General features: G+C 46.5%; 2 protein-coding genes across 3 annotated transcripts in view; one reads left to right on the forward strand and one right to left on the reverse strand.

The window, feature by feature from the left end:
• Positions 1 to 20,999, reverse strand: part of CYFIP2 (cytoplasmic FMR1 interacting protein 2) — a 75,695-nt gene that overhangs the window by 29,319 nt on the left and 25,377 nt on the right. The window contains exons 9-23 of one of the 2 annotated variants that reach the window (XM_030573254.1): positions 19,591 to 19,695; positions 17,674 to 17,762; positions 14,371 to 14,488; positions 13,325 to 13,444; positions 12,683 to 12,808; positions 12,153 to 12,319; positions 11,602 to 11,749; positions 11,117 to 11,270; positions 10,403 to 10,559; positions 9,318 to 9,414; positions 8,311 to 8,387; positions 6,728 to 6,836; positions 5,595 to 5,714; positions 4,712 to 4,911; positions 4,316 to 4,403 (exon numbers count right to left, since the gene is read on the reverse strand). In XM_030573254.1, coding sequence (XP_030429114.1) covers positions 4,316 to 4,403; positions 4,712 to 4,911; positions 5,595 to 5,714; positions 6,728 to 6,836; positions 8,311 to 8,387; positions 9,318 to 9,414; positions 10,403 to 10,559; positions 11,117 to 11,270; positions 11,602 to 11,749; positions 12,153 to 12,319; positions 12,683 to 12,808; positions 13,325 to 13,444; positions 14,371 to 14,488; positions 17,674 to 17,762; positions 19,591 to 19,695 — 1,875 coding nt within the window. Of the gene's footprint in view, positions 1 to 4,315; positions 4,404 to 4,711; positions 4,912 to 5,594; positions 5,715 to 6,727; positions 6,837 to 8,310; positions 8,388 to 9,317; positions 9,415 to 10,402; positions 10,560 to 11,116; positions 11,271 to 11,601; positions 11,750 to 12,152; positions 12,320 to 12,682; positions 12,809 to 13,324; positions 13,445 to 14,370; positions 14,489 to 17,673; positions 17,766 to 19,590; positions 19,696 to 20,999 lie in introns of both variants that reach the window. The other variant, XM_030573253.1, reaches the window with a different exon arrangement.
• Positions 219 to 3,864, forward strand: FNDC9 (fibronectin type III domain containing 9). The gene is made up of 2 exons (XM_030573255.1): positions 219 to 468; positions 2,022 to 3,864. The coding sequence occupies exon 2, from the start codon at positions 2,029 to 2,031 to the stop codon at positions 2,692 to 2,694; it is 666 nt and encodes a 221-aa protein (XP_030429115.1). The 5' UTR covers positions 219 to 468; positions 2,022 to 2,028; the 3' UTR covers positions 2,695 to 3,864.

A 20,999-nucleotide genomic window follows, 5' to 3' on the forward strand; every position in this document is an offset into this window, starting at 1 on the left:
TGGTCCCTTCTGGCCTTGGAATCTATGAACCTATGAATGCCATTTAGAGAACCGAGAATGGTGCTGAGACAAAAGGAGGTAGGGAGCTGGCTGGCTGCAGTCGCTTTCCTGCTAATTAGCCCCCATTTAAAAAAAAAAAAAAGAGCCAGAAAACATAGCTACCATGTCTGGTTCTTTCAGCTTCACGGACAAATCCTTCTCCCAGACAAAAGCTTTTAGGGACAGCACTCACCAATTCACTGAAAGAGGCTTGAATACAGTTTCCTATTGGTTGCTATGGCGAGTGATGATGCAATCAAAGAAGGGTATAATACAAGACTATGGAGTGGTGATGGATTTAATCAGCCCACAAGCAAGGGAGTTATCCGGGGTTTCTGGCTGTGGAGAGGAAGGCAAGGCATCGCGAGCTGATTCATGCCTCAAGACTGAACATTTACTGGCCACTGCTTAAGATAAATGCCGAGAAAGGTAAATAGCTTTTTTATGACTGTGGCTACTCTGTTATGTGTGCATGTTTTTAGCTGTTCATGAGAGGAAAGTTGGATACAGAGCAGTTGTTAAGATGAGATGTTTCTTGAATGAAAGAAGAACATGGGAAAAGAGAAAAAGCAAATTAAAAGAGAGAAAATCCAGATGGATAGCTTTAGTCTGGTTAGCAAAGAAGTAAATATTGCCTACAGCAGGGAGAGAAGAGCTGAACATTTCTGCTTTATAGAAATGAATTTGTACAGATGAATTGATCCTGCAGTGAAGTTAGGACAGGGACTATGTGACCCACTAGAGGGGCCCTACCAAAATAATCCCTGACTGAAGCTAAACGGTAGATTTCAATAAAATTCACTTGGTGAAAAAGCATGGTGGTAAAAGTCTATTTCTGACTATATTTTATTATTTTGACTACTGTTATTTAATTTATTTGTATTTCAGTAGCAAGCAAGCTCCCCAATCAGGTTCCCTGATTGGCACAACACGTGGCATATCGGCAGACCTGGTGCTTTCTAAAGCAACAAGTTAGCGACTGAAAATGCAGTGAGTGCTTAGGCAAATCCGACAGTCCCCGTGCACTCTTCCAGTGAGTGCTAAGGAACTTTGATTTACAGTCCAAATGTTTATTGGAAGATCAAGCAAGAGAAACACTTGTGTTGAACTAACTACTAGTTAAAGTTAACCAAATTTGCAATGTTCTTTACATTCCTTGGGGAGCATAAACTTCTGGCTAGAAACCGAGCAACGAGGTGCAGAGGTTTAATGTCTGATCTGAGCACCAGGGAAAAACCCACGTCCCATTTGTTATTTCGGACAGGGGACTTTCTGGTCATGAGGTGGGATGGTCTAATGGTTCGGGTATCAGCCTGAGACTTGGGAGACTCACGTTCAATTCCTTGCTTTGCTACGTACTTCGTGTCTGACCTTGAGAAAGTCACTTAGCCTCTCTCTGTCTCAGTTTCCCCATCTGTAGAATGGGGACAATAGCACTGTCTTACTTTACAGGGCTGTTGGGAAGGCAAATATATTGAAGACTGTGAGGTGATAGGTACTATATAATTATCTAAGACAGAGGTGAGAGTGCTATTGGCAGAACTGTACTGATACGTGCAAATGCTGAATTTATCAGTTCTATTCTAGTGTACCAGGATGACGGGGAATAACCATTGCCACTGAACTGCACAGTCCCACCGATAATACTGGGACTGATAGAAAGCTATTGAATTTTTGACATTTCTAGGAAAAGGTTTGCCTTTTTTTTCCCACAAAACTTTTTTTCCCTGTTTTTTTTTGGCCAGCAAATTTTTAAAATACAAAATGTCAGTAAAAAATCTTCCCGAAAAGCTTTGAACGTTTTTCACAAACATGTCTCTGCATTTTCCACCCAGCTTTAGCTATTAAGAATTCCCTTTTACATCTGAAGACCATATGGGCCCGACTGAATGCGCCTGGTAGTCAGTGGAAAGAGCCCAGCTGATTCAGTAGGCTTTGGCTCAGGCCCAGTATATTAAGCATTTCCTTGCTTTTGCTTTCAGAGCCGCAATGAACATTGAAGTCCGCAACATCTCTGACACAAGAGCCACCGTCTCCTGGTCCACAAACAACCCCTGCCCCGAGAATTATTACCATATCATGTACAGTCCCAACTGGAACAGCATCTTCGCAGGCTACTTGCGCCAGAACTTCCAGCGTGAGGAGAGGGTCCCCCACTCCCATAGCTCCCTGGTCCTTCACAGACTCACTCCCTCCACCATCTACATCCTGTGCATCACGTGTAAAAACTCCTACCCCTCCAGCAACCATTGCACAATCTTCCACACCCTCGACCAGCACCCACTGGCTTTACGTGGCTTGAAGCAGGAATCTGCCACCTCCATGTGGATCGTGAGCAGCCTATTGCTCCTCTGCTTTACGGCCTTCTTGGTCTATGGCTGCTTGCAGTTCTGGTCCTCAAGGTGCCACAAAGTGTCAAGGCTGGGGCAGTACAGTGCCAACCCAGAGAGGGAAGCGGGTGAACAGACAAGTTCGCCTGAGGGGACTCGGAGCACCAGAATGAAGGAGAAGCTGTTGGAAGTCCCCATGACGGCTGTCCTAATGAGGAGTTCCAGTTTCACAACAGAGAGCCCGTATAGGTCCCCCCATTGCTTCTTTCCCATCCAAAGCAGTGATGACAAAAGGGCCATCCTACCTCAGCACGGGTACAAATGAAAGGGAAATAAAAGGAGCTCCCAGCATGGGGAATGCCTAGCAATTTGTTTTTTCATTTCAGTGAGGCTGCTCTCATGCTGCAGATGTTGACCTGACATGCATCGGTGTTCTTACTACAGTGCCCTGGGATGGAACTTGGGGTGGAAAATGGCAGCCACAGGCGACAATTTTTGCCAAATTAGAAAAAAAAAATCAGTTCCATTCTATACTTGAGATTAAGTTTAAGAAATCAGTAAAAAACAAGCCCCTAGGAAATTAAGGCCAAATTCAACTCTCAGTAAACTTCCTTTCAGTGGAGTGACTCCCAGTTTACACCAGAGTAGCAGACATGATATGTATTTGGGGAGGTACAGAGTGGAATAAAGACCCTGGAGTTAACTTGTTTAGAAACAACCCTTTCTGCCTAGTTGAGGATCACTGACATTTGAGCACATTGGCTACACAACAGGACAGTCAGTGATCTGCACACTGAGACCAAGTCACACAACAGGCTCTCGGGATGCCATCACATTGAAAACACACCATTCCTGACAGGCTCACAGTCCATTTCCAGCTGGGCAGCTATCCACATCCCCAAATCACCACCACAACTGGCACCCCTTGACAGCAGGCACTCCCTGCAGAAAGGGCCAGGTTTACATGGACTCAAGAGATGGAACTAAACTGCAGGCCTGATCCTGCTTACTTTGATGTCAAAGGTAAAACTTCCCTAGACTTTAATGGGAGACAGCACAAGTCCTGGGACTATTACAGTCACGCCCTGCAGTGCAGCTGCCTGTGCTGTACTTAGTCACTGGGGACCAAATCCTGAGAAGGCCTCAGTACCTGCAACTCTCATGGACTTCGCTAGCTCTACAGTCACCTCACAGGGTTGGCCCTGGTTAGGGGACTTCAGTCTTCAGGGCACCTTTCACCTACAGAATTGCTTAAAGGGAAAACCAATCAGCCTTTTTAGGTGGAGTTATGGGTAGCTTGAGGCTCTAGGAACGGAATATTGAGTCGTCTACTTCTAGGTCACTAGACAAGCCTGCAATGCCACTGCACGTGTTGTATCTGTGCTGTGCAGTCATCTCACAGGGTCTTCAGTCACCTTTCCCTGGTAATAAAAGTCACTACCATTATCTCCCAGGCCCCTAGTTCTGTGTGAACAAGGCTGCCATATACATCTGATTGACAGATTGCCTAACATTGACGACACCATCATTCCAATCATTCACCTTTCAAACTACAGGGATTGTGGTACCGTATAACTGGGTGGGAGGGGAGCCTCTCGCTGAGTTTCACCAATCCATTCTAATCTCCGCATCTCTAGAGAGGGGCTGTTCAGTGGCTCTGTCCCAGTGTCGGTCACCAACACAGGGCTGTGGCCTGTTGCCTCACTCTGACACCGGTGCTTTAAGGAGGAAAAAAGAACTGACAAAGCTGTAACGTACTGGTTCCCTCGCCAAGCTTTTCAGTCTCAGCAAAGCCAAGCCAACTTGTGTGTTTCTGCCATTCTGCTAATGAACCTTTCCTGGCATTTCCCACCCTGTGACTGATTTCTGTGTACAATCTGCTTTCCTCATTGTTCATCCTCCCTAAATAAAGTCCTTCTTCCTGGCTGATGTGGCTCGTTACTGACCTTTGATCCGTAGAGGTAATAGGGCTGGACATTGGCTGGCTTGTCTCTCTGTGGTTCCTGGGTGAATGGAATCGCTGTCCGTACAAACCTGTGATGAGTGTGGGGAGGAAAGGATGGTGCCTGTTAATTGCATTTCAGTCCAGCCACTCTGTCTGTTACATGCAAACTCTGAATTGTTCTTTTGAAGCTTAGCAGAGCAGAGAGGTTAAAGCTTATCTCTAAAACACAATGGTGCATCACATGAGAAATGAAAACACCACTGCCCTGGTGCAGAATGGAAACCTGCTGTTGTCAGTGTGGATCGTGTGCGTTTTGTGTGGTGGGTGTGGGGGCAGTGAGTTACGTCCAGTTTTGAAACAGGGCCTCCAGATGCCCTCTCTTGTTGTTTTTTCTTACCGGTTGGTGGAGCCATTGTAGCAGTAGTTAGGTAGAAAGTCAAAGTTTAGCTCCCAGAAGACGTGCAAGGTGATGCGTCCATAAGGCGCAGAGACGTTATGATTGGCCTCTCGGAACATGGCATCAAAACTGTCCAAAGTCATGTGCTTACACAGCAGCCGGTGGGTCAGACGATTTATCTCCAAGAGCCACTCCAGCTCCTGCACCAGGCAAAGCAACAGCAGCAGATTTTATGTGTTATCAGGATCATAACAGAAGTCTTTTTCAATCAGCACAGAGATGATTATACACACACACATACACACATGGTCTTCCAAGTTAGGATGTATCAAATATTAAAGACATTGGTTGAACTCAAAAGGCCAAGGGCATTTGCACTTGCACTCCAGGGGTCCCATTTCCCTTCCTACAGGTGATGAAATGCAGTTGTTTCTCACGGAGCACATCCTTGCTAGAATAACACCTTTCACTTCAGAATCCCTGACGTGGAAACTGAGAATTATACTCTACTCGACCCTGATGGCCCTGCAATGTATCAGTGGCTGTGAACCATATGCACACAGGCACGTCAATCCAGAGTTTAGCCACATGGATGCAATGGGAGGAATTAAGCTCAGGACTTTCTTCTCCCAAATCACAGGACTCTACCATCTGTGCTCTATGAAGATCTTTCACTATGAAACTCCCAAATATAGTCCCTTTGTGGATGATGGGAGCCCTAGAAATACCGAAGATAGGACAGAAAGAAGAGAATTCACAGATGAGTAGAAAACTATTGTATATGTGATTTCAGTGCAGTCGTGGACAATGGTGTATATACATACCATGTCAGGGTATCATTCTCTCTGATTCTACAGTCCTTTCAAACAATCACTGAGCTTACCACAATGGACGTCAGGTCTTCACTCTCAAAGCGGCTAATGGCCTGGTCTAATGATTTGTACATCGCAGCTGAAATACGCTGAGTTATGAGCCTGTTCAGGTCAATTGATCTACCCAGCAGCTGTGGACAACAGGAAAAGATACTAGTGGGAAAAGGGAGAGCTGGATCCAAACTAGCGCCCCAGAGCCAAACCAGCTGCAAGGTGGAGAAAGTTCTGATAAGAGTATAAGAACGTAAGAATGGCCACATTGGGTCAGACCAAAGGTCCATCCAGCCCAGTATCCAGTATGCCGTCTACCGACAGTGGCCAGTGCCAGGCGCTCCAGAGGGAGTGAATCTAACAGGCAATAATCAAGTGATCTCTCTCCTGCCGTCCACCACCACCTTCTGACAAACAGAGGCTAGGGACACCATTCCATACCCATCCTGGCTAGTAGCCATTCATGGACTTAACCCCCATGAATTTATCCAATTGTCTTTTAAACCCCATTATAGTCCTAGCCTTCACAACCTCCTCAGGCAAGGAGTTCCACAAGTTGACTATGCGCTGCGTGAAGAAGAGCTTCCTTTGATTTGTTTTAAACCTGATGCCCATTACTTTCATTTCGTGGCCCCTAGTTCTTATATTATGGGAACAAGTAAATAACTTTTCCTTATTAACTTTCTCCACATCACTCATGATTTTATAGACCTCTATCATATCCCCCCTTAGTCTCCTCTTTTCGAAGCTGAAAAGTCCTAGCCTCTTTAATCTCTCCTCATACGGGACGTGTTCCAACCCCCCTAATCATTTTAGTTGCCTTCTCTGAACCTTTTCTAATGCCAGTGGATCAAAACTTCACTGTGTGAGTCTATCTCTATCTAAAGGGGGGTTCAGAACCTGGAAGGTAAATAACCAATCTTTCCTTACTACTGGATCTGAATATGCCTTGTCAGTATAATAATAAATGTTTTTGACTCAGTTTTCGGTTACTACTTAAATATAGGAAAACTGTTGTCATTAATCGTGACTGTACCCAGCAAAAGAACATGATCTAGACACTGACATTTTCAGTTGACAGTAGGACCTGGCTAAATCCCCAAGAGATCAAGAGACCTTTAGGAAATGTCTGAGGCTGCTGCATCTGTTCTACCTGGACATGTCTCTGTTTGAGTAATGTCTCGTAGCGATTGGACGGTGGGTAAGGGATAATCACTCCATAATTCTTACATTCAGCCCGGAAACGTTTATCCAGTAGGACACTGGAAAAGGAAAATATTATCAGTACGTTTGCCCCATCATCCCTTCTCCTTCCTCTTAATCTTCTCCAAGAGCAAGTAAATCTCCGTCTGAGTCCTGCCTTCTCTGAGTCATCCCCTTTACGAGCAGGGAGAGTTCTCCCAACCCCTCCTCCCTCTCTTTAACCATATTTTGATACCCCTATGTCATGAGGGTGTATAACCCCACATTGGTAGCGTTCAGGCAGCCATTTGGCTGTAACTAGAGGGCATGCTAGGCGCAGTTTATTATCGGTCTCAGCTGGGGAGGAGCCGGGTGTTCTTCAAGGAAGGAGTTCAAGCCAGTGAGGAGAGAGACCCAGGGAGAGGAGGCTCAGCAGAATGGGGGTAGAGTACCCTCTCTCTGGGAAAGGCACTCACAGGGGTAGAGCCAGCCCCCCCGTACCCCATGGGTCCTGAAACAGGATCTAGACTCCAGCAGGGTAGCCTCTTGGGTCAGTCTTCCAGAAGAGGAACAGGGAGATGGAGGCCCTGGGCAGGCAGCAGTGGCTTGGCTTGGAGTCTGCCTGGGGATGGTAGGGAGATGCCTGGGAACCCACGACTCTGACAGAAGAGTGGGGTTAAAGAGCAGCCCAGGAGGGGTGGAGGATGTAGTGGACACCTGATACCCCGGAAGGAGTGAGACTGAATGTGACCTGGCTGGAGCACCGAGTCATTAAAAGAGACAGATGGCCACAGGGGCCGAATGGTTGTTGGCAGGCGGCGTCTGAGGGGCAGGTCCTGACAGGCAGCTCCCAGCCACAAGCCGGCGTGCTGGCCGGTGAGTCACTCTTTGACATCTCTACCTAGTCAAACTCACAGCTGCCCTCATTATCCCAGGGCTGCCGCCCTGTTGTCCATCGTTCACGGACACACCACCAATGGCGTTGTGTAAATGGAGAGTGGGTGTGCGGCAAGGCGGGGCGTACATCTATAGAGCAGCGGTCTGCCCTGACCTAACGGCCTGCCTGGGCCCTGCTACCACACACTAAAAGTTCCCAAGTGCACACTGACCTACCACCATTGACGCTAACTCTCTGTCTAGACAAGCCCAGTGACTGCATGGCTGGTTCTGACACGTGTAGGTGTTGGCAGGTACTGGGCAGCTGACACTGGGATTCTTCTGCTTCAGGGAATGACTTCATTGGCAGGAGACCATCAGTCTTCCATGGGCTCAGGCTGCAGCATCAGCATTCACAACAATGTGCTCAGACTGCTTCTTCTTATGCTAATTTTTGTTTTGCTTTTAGCTTTGTCTCTCCCCCCCCTCAATTTATTTGTTGGATCCATCTACTGTGGTCTGGTCACAGGTACTAACTGTAGGCACTCTGGGGCAGGGACTGTCTCTTTTCTTGTGTGCCTGCAGCACCTAGCACAACACATCCTTGAGCCCTGCCTCTACAGGATACAGCAGAGCAAACAGTAATAACAACCATCAGCAGCAATGAGATTCTCATACCTGCCAGCCATTGCTTTATAATAGGCAAAGATCTGATCTGCCAACTTGTACACAAACTGGTCAAAACATAAGTTCACCTGCCAGAGAAAAAAATATACATCACAAGGGTGTAAACAACATCGAAGAAATAGGCTCCTAGAACAAATGTGAGCATGTATGTGTGCGTGTGAGAGAGAGAAAACCACTGTTTTAATAAAACACCATCACTAACAAAGCACTTTACCCTACATTTCCTGTCACCCAGCAGAGGGGTTTCCACGTTCTCATGATAAAGGAATGCAGACCACTGAGCATTTATGTTTCTTGCCTGTTATGAATCCTACCATAAAAGCCATTCTCTCTCATCCCCTGTTTCCTTTATCTCTCAGTTTGAGCTGAGTGGAAAATCTGGAAAACAATGTTGATTTGAACTGAAACAGAATGTTTTGTTTTTTCTTGTTGAAACGAAACGAGCTGAACGAACCCTTTTGAATGGCATTTCGAAACGAGACGTCAATTCAAAACGAAACGTCAAAACAGCCTGTTTCAAAAATGTCAAAATGAAAGCTTTGACAGTTACGGAAAGAAAACGTCGCGACACAATCGAATTCAAATTTGCAAATAGTTTTGCTGCTAAGAAAAATGCATTTTTTGGCAAATTTACTATCTGCTGAAAATAATTGCCCAGCTCTGCTCTCCATGTCCTTTCTTGCCTTTTTCCCCACTGACGTCTCATGACTCTTTGGCCATCAGTTACACTTTACACACCCCGGACGTGAATATTTTGCTTTTACTGGATCCACATGGAGCTGATTGCTGATTGGGCCATTGGTCAGCAGGAGCACAAAGGCTCCTTTGGAAATTTGTGGCCTTCTCTTGAATATTTCTCAGTATTTTTTTTTTTTTAGGGAATGCCTCTAATTAATTCACTGAAAAATTGGTCTGTTCAGTCAAACAGGACACATTTGTGAAGCAAGAGGGAGCGTTTCATTCATAGCACAGTGGGATAAATGAAGAACAGAGCTTACTTCAGCTTCAATTTCATCATATAGGAACTGCTTTTTAAACTTGGTTAAGGCATAATATGCGCTGTCGTTGTATAGGTCCAAGGGATACAGCACGTACCTGAGGAGAAGAAAACAGTTCATGTTAGAGTCATAGAGTTTATGATCAGAAGGGACCATCTGATCATCTAGTCTCAACTCCTACAAGCCACAAGGCAACATCATCACCCACACACTCAACCCAACAATGGCAATGAGACCAAAGTATTGAGGCCCACAGGAGACTTGACTACAATGTGCCACAGGCAGAGAACAGGAGGGACCAAAGTGCGCTGGTGTCCAAGGCTCCCGCAGTGGCAGGGGGAGGATGAAGCGAGATATACCCAGATAATCCTTGCAAGAAACCCACACACTGCAGAGGAAAGTGTAAAACACCCAAGGTCACTGTGAATCAGACCTGGGGGGCAATTCCTTCCCGACCCCACATATGGCGATGATGCACCAAGCACCAGTACAAGGCATACAGCCCATTTGCAACCACTCCAGCCCAGGTCAGGCTGTTGGAATGGAGAATTCTCCAATCTTGTGCCATTCAGCTCTACCTGCTCCAGGTCCTGAAACTCCCCCCACAGTCCCTAGATCACAGTTGCTGGAAGTAGCTAGAGGAGAGCTGGCTTTCTGCTAGCTGAGGATACCCCACATCCCCATCCATGCCAAGAAATTCACTGTCTGCCCTTTAAGAAACTTCTGTGCTTCTCTAGCTTTGCAAAGGAACCTTAGCGTCTGCAGTACCTGCCCCTAGAGTGGAAAACAATTTCTTTCACAAGGAAGCAGTTATAATGCATAACAAATGGCGTAAGAGTTAGTATTATTTATTACTTGTATTACTGCAGTGCCTGGGAGCCCCAGCCAAGGACCAGGGCCCCACCGTGCTAGGCATTCTACAAACAGAACAAAAGGACTGGTCGCGCACAACTGTATCACAAAGTCACATATGCACTCGAATACTTATCATAATCCTCATATAAAATTCTGTCCCCTAGGATAGGCTCCTTAGTGCCTCAAGGTCCAGCTAATGAACCCACCCACAGACACCCTTAGGCTCTTACTCCATCATGGAGGGTTCCTTGGTTTCCAGGATGTGGTCCGTGAGAATCCAGGGCATGGACATCTCAATGGGGAACTGGATCCGGCGGCCCATGGTCAGTTCCAGAAAGAATTCTCGGAACCAGAGCTGGGATAGATCGCAGCACTGTTGCAGGGCTTCTGGAAACAGACAGGATTTCCCCCCACACCAGGAGGGCACAAAGTTTACTGTCTGCCAGAGAACAAGGGGAAACACACAGCAAAGGGCAGGTCCTGTAGGCCAGGCATAGCGTTTATTTTAAATGCGGTTTAACTATTCTATTCCATCACAGTTCTTAAACCACACCCATCGCGATGGTACCTGAGCACCGTAGGGTAGGAGAAAGAAAGGATTATGACCCTCACTTTAAAACTGGGGCACCGAGGCTCAGGGAGATCAAGTGACTTGGCCAAGGTCACACAGGGAATTTGTGGCAGAGCCAGGAAAAGAGCCCAGAGCCTACCCACAAGACCACCCCTCATTTGCTGTAGTGTTCATCCTCACTGAAGAGGTGGCCAGGGTCTGGTAACACGCCTGAAATCAGACTGAAGTGCAAACCCTTGTTTCAAAGTAAAATCTGCTGGCGAGGCCACTCTTGAGCAAGACAACCTGTCGCACCAGGCTGCCTATGCTCGTCCTGCCTGTGCAGCGCAGCCGGCCAGGGCCGGGTGCAAGTCCACCTCTGCTATAGCCTCACCGCTGATGTTGAGAAGATGAGTGAAGAAGAAGGACTGCTTGTGGAACTCCTCAATAGCCAGGACTATCGGCCCATCCAAGCTGCTCCTCAGAGTCTTCTTCGAGCCGCTCTTGTCTGCGATGAGTGACTCCAGCATGGTCCGCACCATGTAAAGCTTTAAAAACACCAGCAGCATCCTGACTGATACAGCAACACATGGTGCTCTACAGGAAAGCCCCCCCACGTCCCAGGGAGTTTCCACCCAATGGCTGGATCCTGTATGCTGCTTCCATTATTAATTAGAGACCCACAAAGAAGACGGCCCTATGTATTGTAGGACAAGCAATGCACGAAAAGCAACAATGGGAGCTACCTGCATAAGACATAAGCAAAGACTTTCAAAAAGAGAAGACTATATGGACCAACAGCTAACCCCCAGAATGGGCCACCGCTGGATGACTTTATGGCCCCAGGACTCCCTGGGGAAGTGGAGACGGTTTGCGTACCTGTGTGCTCGATGGACCCACTGCTCGTCGAGGGACCTTAATATCAAATCCACCTTTGGGGTCCTTCTCGCCTCTCAGGCAGGGGTCATTAGGGGGCTCCCGACCTCCCTCCCAGTCACAGATCGTCTTCCGGATTGCCTGAAGGACACTGGGATGGTGAAAGCAAAACTTTAAAACTTGCCTCTTAATGTAAGGAGAAAATGCCCAACGCCATGCTCATAAGAAAAGGGAAAACACATTGTGAATGGACACATGGTGGGATGCCTACTCGTACCAGCTAGTTTTGGGAGGGTGGCTCACTAGGGTTGGACTGTACCCACCGGATAGTTACAGGTGCATTGGTCACACGAGGAAGAGCAATTCACCGTGGTTTGTTATGGGTCTGTTGCTCATGAGTGCTGAGCAAGGTGCACCAGTAGACTCTGGATGTTGTGTATGGCTGGTTATAGCTGTGGGAGGGCTGCCCACACAGAGGGTCGCCCATGGGGGTTGGGCTGCGGACAGGAGCACACTACATAGAGATATGCTTTAAGTTACATTTTGGACCCCACCTGATCAGGACGTTCTTCTTCTTCCTGACTGCTTGTCTCAATGGCTCCCGGAGGGTCACCTGGGCAAAGTCTTGCAGGGCTGCATAGATAGTGTTTCTGATGGCCTGGTTAAAGACACTCTCCATCCGGCCCATCAGCACTTGTAGACCCTTGATCATGGCAATTACCTGGGTAAAAGGAACAAAACTAGATAAGTTTCCTTGCATTTGCAGAGGTAACTCTGGTGGCAAAGGAAAGAGCATTATTGCCATTTTGCAGCTGGGGAACTGAGACATGAACCCTGGGACTTTGAAGGGAATTAAGTGCTCAACAACTCCTATTCAATGTCAGTGGGGGATGGGGTGTGTCACTCCCCTAGACTGCTTTGAAAATCCCAGACTAAGTGATTTGCCCAAGGTCACACAGGGAATCTATAGCAGAGTAGGGAATTGAACTCAGATCTACCAGCTTACTGCCTTAGCCATCAGACCATCCGTCCTTCTGAGGGCTGCCCAGCCCTTTGGACAAAATGAGCCACTGTTAGCACCTACCTCCACAAAGGCAAATTTCTCCTCGCTGGTGTAGTTGTACCGGGTGGCTCTCTCGTACTCCTCAGCGGTGCCTGGGCAATCTTTGTTACAGAACTTATCGGTGGGATGTACCAGCTTCCAAGAATACTGGCAGGAGAAAACAAAACCAGTGCAACTAGTAAGAAGCACAGCTGAGCAAAGTGAAATGTGCATCACACAAAGAGAGCTTTCCATCCTTTTAGAAAAACACTCCCTCGCCTCCACTACTGTTGTTTATAGATAATAATTCCTTTGGGAAGCTTAAAAACAAGCTATTTCTACATCTTATTCCGCTGTGGTGTGCAAGCACTTGGCTTTATTTATTGTAGGGTTGCTAGTGAGTTCTGGGCCACTGGCATTAAGTTCTTGTACTTTTCTAATATCAAGCTGACCCTTAATATTTATTCCTAGAACTCTCAATAAAACAGCTGTCAGCATCACCCCCGTTTTAGAAAAGGTGACCAAAAAAAAGCCAAATTTTGAAATTTCAATGAAAAATTTCACATTTCAGTGAAAATTGTTTTCAAAACAGTTAACTAAATTTTCACATTTCTTGTTGACCAGGAAAATTCCCGGCCATCACGGTAAGCCCCTGGTGGGGATGATACTCTTGTTGGTACTCACCACTTCCATGACATGGGCGCTCCACTTGGAGAGCAGCTGCAGCCCCCGTAAAGCCAAGTCAAAGAGCTCCCTGTATTCCTCATCTGACTTCTGGCTGTCCAGGCCTGAGCCGGTGACCACCTGGAGATTCCCCACACAGTGGCAAAATTAGAGTCATAAACCCAAAGCCATGCTCTTCAGCCATGCCTGCAAGCTACGGAATGAGAGGTCTAGCTCCCCTGATTCCCAGATGAAATCAATTTCATGTGGTTTGATAATCCGAGCCAGAAATGCAGCAGGCAATGTGTCCCCCACAGGAACAGCAAACTATTGTTATAATCGTAGCTCAACATGACTCTTAGTAAGTGCACAAGTAGCGTATTTCCTACAGCCCTGGGACTCAGTGGTGTCTCTCCTATAACATAAGGGAAAAGACAACTCCTTCCTTATCATCCAGTGTCTCAGAGATTTCCCTGAGATGCCCCAAATATAAGACAGCTCTTTGTGAACCCCTTTATTTTGATTTAAATAACAGCAGAAAAACGCCCATACACAAAGGTCTAGGCACCCTGCCAATTAGCTAATAATGACTAATGATGACTCAGCAGCAAATAATAATCACAGGGAAATATGAAAGAACTCAGTCAGCCAATACATCAAAACAGCAAGACAGGTCCTTTAGTCTCTCCCACGAATCTTCCTCCAAAGCCCTGGCAGGTATTTTATTTATTTCAGTTTAAATAATAAAAAGACACCTGTGCAAAGCTCTAGCTGCTGTGACACATAATGAATTATACATGTTTTGTTGCAATATTATTCATATGAACTATATTGTCAATAATTATGTATTGTAACAAAGAGATAAGTGGCTTTTGCAGCATGCCTAGAAGCTCATCCAGTTTACATTACTAACGACTTTAGCAGTAGTTTGCACCACTCATGTCTCTCTCGCCCCCATGGAACATGGATGTGATGTGCTGCACCACTCACTGGACTCCTTTTTCTTCACCCCGGGTGACGTCCGCCATCTCAGGTGGCAGCCTGAGGCAGCCACTGCCCAAACATACCTCACTGTTGCTGTAGCGAGCGAGCTCTGAGATGAAGCGGATGTGGTCGTCTCGGATCTGGACCATCTGCTCACAGATGTTGTACTGGGGACTGATGCTGCTCTGAGTGCACGTCCACCTGGGCAGAAAAGCAACCTCTTTAACTGCAAGGGCACCTGGCGGAACATGACTTTCCGCTCAGCTGCCTCCTTCCCTGGGCGCTCTGAAAGCCTGCCACCTTCACAGCATCAGGACTCAGCATACAGCAGTCCTCTCCTGCGTCCCACCCTGGGACACTGAACAAAGCGTGTGTGTGATGCAGGGTCTCTCTCTGTCCAGAGGCTGGTTCACATGGTGTTACACAGGGTTCTCATCTACCTCATCTGCCAGGACAACCCTCCTTCAATTCCACTCTTTTAATGCAGCTGGGCATGCTGTACTTACCTTCCAGCCTTGGAGAGAGGCGAACAGCCAGCCATCTCTAGGCTGCTATCCATGCTGCTGTATGGGGAGTCCTCAGGAAATGAATAAGAGCAACGCAGGCTGTGCATCGTCAATCCCCACCTCCCAATCCTCAGGATAACCATCTCTGGACAATATCATCCTCTGTGAGTCCAGCCTTGAAGGTCTGGTTTGTGCTTTCTACCACAATAGGGGAAGTACCAGTGCAGCGGACAGCAAGGAAAGGTGCTTCCTTCCTACTCTTCTTTTGGTCCTGGATTATATTCCCACCCCAGCAAAAACCCTGTATATAATTAAATATGCAGAGAACAATTGATTGGGCTGGATCCTCTTTTGCAGAGAGGCAGCTTTAAGGGACCTTAAAGCGAGGGTCCTGGCTCCTTTACATGGCCAGTATAAAAGAGTATTAGTGTAGATAAGAACTAGGTCTAGTCAATGAATTTAGCCCGCAAATTCCTGATCATGAACTATCCACACTTGGAACTTGGCCTTATCGCAAAAATATTTTCTGCACACAAATGTCAGCCCATGGGATTCTCATGAACTATCGTCATGACAACTGCTTCGAGTATTCGGAACTGGCTCGTCGTGCCGCGTGACAGGCCATGGTAAGACACAAGGTGTTGTTTCTGCTCCGTGGCTGGATGCTGCCTGACACCTTTGTGCACAGGAGAGGGACTTGAATAAGTTGCTTGTGGTGTGAACATTCCCACAAGACTATATCCACACAAGCTCCTGGCGCAGTACTTGTGTACTGTGTGAAGTTCTGTTATGTGCTTGATGGTGCTAACCCAGAATCCCATTACTCGGCTCTTACCCGTTTCAGTGTCCTGTGCTTCCCACAAGAGAATCGGCAGGTTAACAGGGATGGCCAATGCTGCACCAGCCTGGCCTGCCACATATAATGTAGTCCATAGTGAAGAAATAAAATCCCGTGCAAGAAAAATACAATTAATTCTATCTGGAGTGAGGGAGGTGGGAGGAAGGGACAGAAAGGGGGAAAATGATGAAAACGCAAGTCTCAAGGAGTGCAGGGAATAAATGCCACCCCACAAACATACACTTGGAGCAGTTTTGTCGCCAAAGTCCCATGCAACTTCAGTTAGGAAGCGTGTGAAGAAGGCAAGGCAGGGTGAAGAGAGATATGTGGTGCCCGCGTACTGTGATGATGGCACATAAGCAATGTGATTAGACAGGTAGACAGCTAATTAGACTCTAGGATGGCAAAATGAGGAGAAAGTTTTCACTGAAACATTTTTTTTAAATCAACAAATGACTTTTTGACCAAAACAAACATTTTAATTTTGGCCAAAAATTTCCATTTTTTTATTGACACATTTTTGTTAAAAAATTCTGAGTTTTGATTTTCGGAAACTGAAAACTTGGACCAACCAACCAATTGTGAAATTGGAATAGAAATGAAGGCCTGGTGCTTAAACACTGTGTGTCATTTCCTAGCCCAGTGAAAAGAGAGTTTGACTGGAGACTGCTCCCCTAATGAGGCCATTGAAGAAGAACCTGGATAGCTAGAGTGGATGGATCAGTGAACTAATGACTTTTGAGGCTCCACTTCAAGCTAACTTTGAGGAGAGACGCGAACTGAGTTTGAAGCATTTAGCTCATTTTATGTGGACTTCAGTCCACTTCACAAAAACCAGCAGTGGCAGTTTAACACAGCCGAGAATGTTGGTTTAGGAACAATCAAAGACTGAACCAATCAATGCCTCAGAGGCTCCTTGGGACAGCGGAGACACAAAAGCAGCACATTTTTGTATGGCTTTTCTGTTATTTAGTCCCACAGATGAATGCGCATGGAAAGCCAGATGGATATCTGGGACAATAGCCAAGCTTATCTCAGTCAGCCATGTGCAAAATTGCAAATGCACCTTAATCCCAACCTATCACAGGGATATCCATACCCAACTCCGACTTTCTTTGGAGCAGTAACTGACCACTGTGCCAAATTGTGCGGAGAGGGGTGTTTTGGGTTTATGTGATGTGTTCTAAAATTGACAGTTTCACACTCATTTCACACGAGAGCTAAACTGGATTTGAATCCAGATCCTAGACTATTCCACAAACCCACAGCACCACCGAGCCCCTGGGAAAGAAACTGTTTGAGAAAAGTGGAGTCACCACTATTAAGAAATTCATGTCAAATGGATCTGACTGGTAGGTGCATGTTTCATTCCTTGTGTCCCGTATGAAAACCTCCTGCCTGGGAAGGGCCGTGGGGTGGCTTCACCGTAACTGCTTCCAGTGGGAAAGGTGCCCTGCTATTGCTCGGATCGAATCCAGTGCTGTGTTCATGCTCTGGAGGATTTTGTACCCCGGATCAAAAATGTGGATTAAAATCTGCCCAGAGCAGGCACACATCACTCACATTCACACAGCCTGTGCACCCAAGTGCCCACACACCCAGCCCATGCACACTCAGACCTGCATTCACAGCTACCCCCTCCTCCCCCATGCAAGTACACCAGCATGGGCACAGAGCCATATGACACTCATGTGCCTAAACTCACAGCCACCCGAGCACACTCATATGGCTGCACACTCACAATCACCCAGTGCACCCTACATATAGGCACACTTCTGTGTCCACATGCTCACTTTCCTACACACACACTCGTGCCTGCAGGAATGACCTGTCTCTCACACACACACGTATACGCCTGCACAGACAACTGACCTCACATTCTGGCTCACTTGCTCCTGTGCATTCCTGCCCAAGCACCCTTGGGCACACTTGGGCACCCGGAGCCAGCCACACACAGACCTCACACACTAGAGAAGGACTGTCACAACTCCCTCCCCTGTCTGGACACATGGAAGCCAAGAGACATTACGGCAGGCACTCACTTGGATTTGTTCTCCTCATAGTGAGCACTGGTCTTAATGTATCTGGCCAGTTCTATCTGCATATCGCCGAATAAAGGAACCACCTGCAGCTGCTGGAAAAGAAAACATAAGACGGTTGAAATACGGTAGAGGTTTTCCTTTGGCTGGAGAGCAACACAAAAGGACATGAGAAGGCATCCTGTGCCCCTGAGGTGCTGGATCGGGCCTGCCAGTCGAGGGGGGAGGTGCACACCTGGATGCACAGGCATCCCAGATCATGAAAATGACTGAAAACTAATGCCAGACTTTTTACATAGGGAGGATCATCCTGTTATAGACCTCCGGGCCCCTGGTTTTGGTGATACCCCGTTTATTGCTCAGTAACGTACAGGCCGTATCTCCAGCCCCCGGGAGTCCCTAGGCAATGGGCCAGGCACAAGCGCTGGCAGTTGCTGGAGAGAGAAGAGTGTATTTATAGAAAGGAAACAAACATAATGCTGAACAGCTCACCCCGTCCCTCCCCTCGCCCTCAAAGAAAAATAAAGCAGCACGCTCGCATTCGGGGTTCCTGCTGCTTCAAAAATGGCCTCAGGCATTGGTGGTACCTTGGTCTCTCCTCTTCTCTGCCCGTGGCACACAACAGTTTAGTCTCCTGAGGACCTAAATGCTTTAGTCTAACCCAAGTTCCTGGGCTCAATGCATCTCCTACACTGACATCACAAGAAGTGATGAGAGTGACAAAATCCTTTTGTGGTTTAGCAATATTCATCCATTTAAGTACAAGGTTGGTTTTCATTTTCACTCGAATGAGGCAGAAATCGTTAATAGTACAGGGATTTTCCCACCACCACCCCGTTTTAGGAGGAAAATTAAGTCAACGGGACTTGATGAAAGGAAAGTTACTGGCAAAAGGACTCAGTAGAAGGAAAGCTAACGGCAAGTATTAGCATAGCTAATCGAAAGTTAATAGGATACAATACATTTCACAAGGAAAACCTGCTTTATTCTCCTATTCATTGCAGCAGCAACAACTACTCAATGCCATGTCTGCTAGTGCTGATGTGACCCAAAGCTACAGGGCCAATTTATGTCTGGCCCTGTGCATGTGAGCAATGAAAGGGAGAAGACACTCTCCTATGCAGGGAACAGCTGCAATCCAAGCCAGGGGTTGCAGGCACCTAGCCCATAGCAGAGCACTGGACTATCCAAAGAGGGAAAAGAGAGGCAGAATAAGGACAGGGACTTGGCCCTTTGCTTTTTCTGCAGCAGCCAGTGGAGCTGGGCTGGTATGGGTGGACACCCTGGCATACATGCAGAGTCCCAGAAGGAAACCAGGTGGAATCAGGCGGAAAATTTGTCCTGTGTTCCCAGTCCTGCACAGACCCCTTGCAACCCACTCCCTGAGCACAGCATGGCACACAGCGACAGTCCTGCCCAAAACGAAGGAAGTGAAATTGTTCCAGCAAAGCTTAGCATTAATTCTCTATGGAACCTCTTGAGCATTTCGAGGTGGACACAAGCTTCCAATTCATATTTTTATCCTACAGGGGCTCTGGTTTACAGATGAAATGAGGATGCACAAAGCAAGGCAAAGGGTTGTTTGGCTCCTTGGGTTCATGGTGTGTCAGGTCAATGGTGGGGTAAAGACAAAAGAAAAGCCAATCATTAACCTCAGAGACCATAACGAATTGGACTAGAATTTCAATAGGGCTGGAAAACCCTGTATTTCTCAAGCTAGTACAAACGACTACCTGCTCACCCAGATTCATGGCAATCCAACCATCTCCGCCATCTCAAGAAGGATCTGGATCAGGCTCAGGATCCTTAGGCCTTTTTCTGAACTTTAAATACGTTTGTTGTTTGCTTTAAAAATCACACCCAAGCCATGTGGATCATTAATTTACAACAATCTCAAACCCGACCTGCACAGCCACTGACCTTGAAGAACTTGTCTATTTTGCTAAGATTGATTCTCTTCTTGGTGTCCAGTTTGTAAATGTTGCTGACATTCCCATCCATCAGATACAGACCAAAGCCCATTACCTGGAAGGACATGGAGACAACAGGAGAGGCTAGAGTCATTGTGATGAAATGATAAATAGATAGCATAGGTCAGAAGGGAATTCCTTTTTATGGGGCATGAGAAGGCATTACTTCAGGGTCCTGTATCACAGCTCCAGCCATGTGAAATTGGTGATGGCTAGGGTGGGGAAAATCAAATATTTGTGGATACGTAACACGTTTGCCTTGATCTTTTGCTTTATTTGTTTTTTCAAGAACAAAAAGTGGTTTCTGCTGCCATAAAATGTTAAAACGAAAATGGAAACATTTCATCCCAGAGCAAATTTGAAAAAATTCATAATTTTTCCACTGGTGAAATTTCAACCTGATTGTAATGAAAAGCCATGTTCACTTGTGGAAAGTTCAACATTCTGCTCCAGATTAAACTCACAAATTTTGAGGACAATCTCATAAGAATGACAATACTGGGTCTGACGAATGGTCCATCTAGCCCAATATCCTGTCTTCTGACAGTGGCCAGTGCCAAATGCTTCAGAGGGAATGAACTGAACAGGGTAATTTAGAGTGATCCATCTTCTGTCATCCAGTCCTAGCTTGTGGCAGTCAGACGTTTAGGGACACGTGGAGCATGTCTTGTGTCCCTCATCATCTTGGCTAATAGCCATTGATGGACCGATCCTCCATGAACTTATCTAGTTCTGTTTTGAATCCAGTTATACTTTTGGCCTTCACAACGTCCCATGGCAATGAGTTCCACAGGCTGACTGTGCATTGTGTGAAGAAAAACTTTCTTTTGCTTGTTTTAAATTAGATGTCTATTAATTTCACAGGGTTCCCCACAGTTCTTTTGGTATGTGAAGGGGTAAACAACACTCCTCTATTCATTCTCTCCATGCCATTCATAATTTCAAAGACTTCTCTAACATATCCCCCGTTAGTCATCTTCTTTCTAAGATGAACAGTCCCTGTCTTTTTAATCTTCTCTCATACGGAAGCTGTTCCATACCCCTTCTCTGCACCTTTTCCAATTCTAATTTATGCTTTTTGAGATGTGGAGACCAGAATTGCAAACATTATTCAAAGTGTGGGTATACCATGGATTTATACAGCGGCATTATGATATTTTCTATGATATTCTCTATCCCTTTCCTGATGATTCCTAACATTTTTTGACTGCCACTGCACATTGAGTGGATGTTTTCAGAGAACTATCCCCGATGACTCCAAGATCTCTTTCTTGAGTGGTAACAGCTAAATTTAGACCCTATCATTTCCTGTGTATAGTTGGGATGATGTTTTCCGATGTGCATTACTTTGTACTTATA

Source organism: Gopherus evgoodei, chromosome 8 (genome assembly GCF_007399415.2).
Source record: "Gopherus evgoodei ecotype Sinaloan lineage chromosome 8, rGopEvg1_v1.p, whole genome shotgun sequence".
Taxonomy (NCBI): Eukaryota; Metazoa; Chordata; order Testudines; family Testudinidae; genus Gopherus; species Gopherus evgoodei.

Bases quoted from the DNA above. Each gene is read 5' to 3' on its own strand.
- FNDC9 (XM_030573255.1), top strand. From the start codon at position 2,029: ATGAACATTGAAGTCCGCAACATCTCTGACACAAGAGCCACCGTCTCC.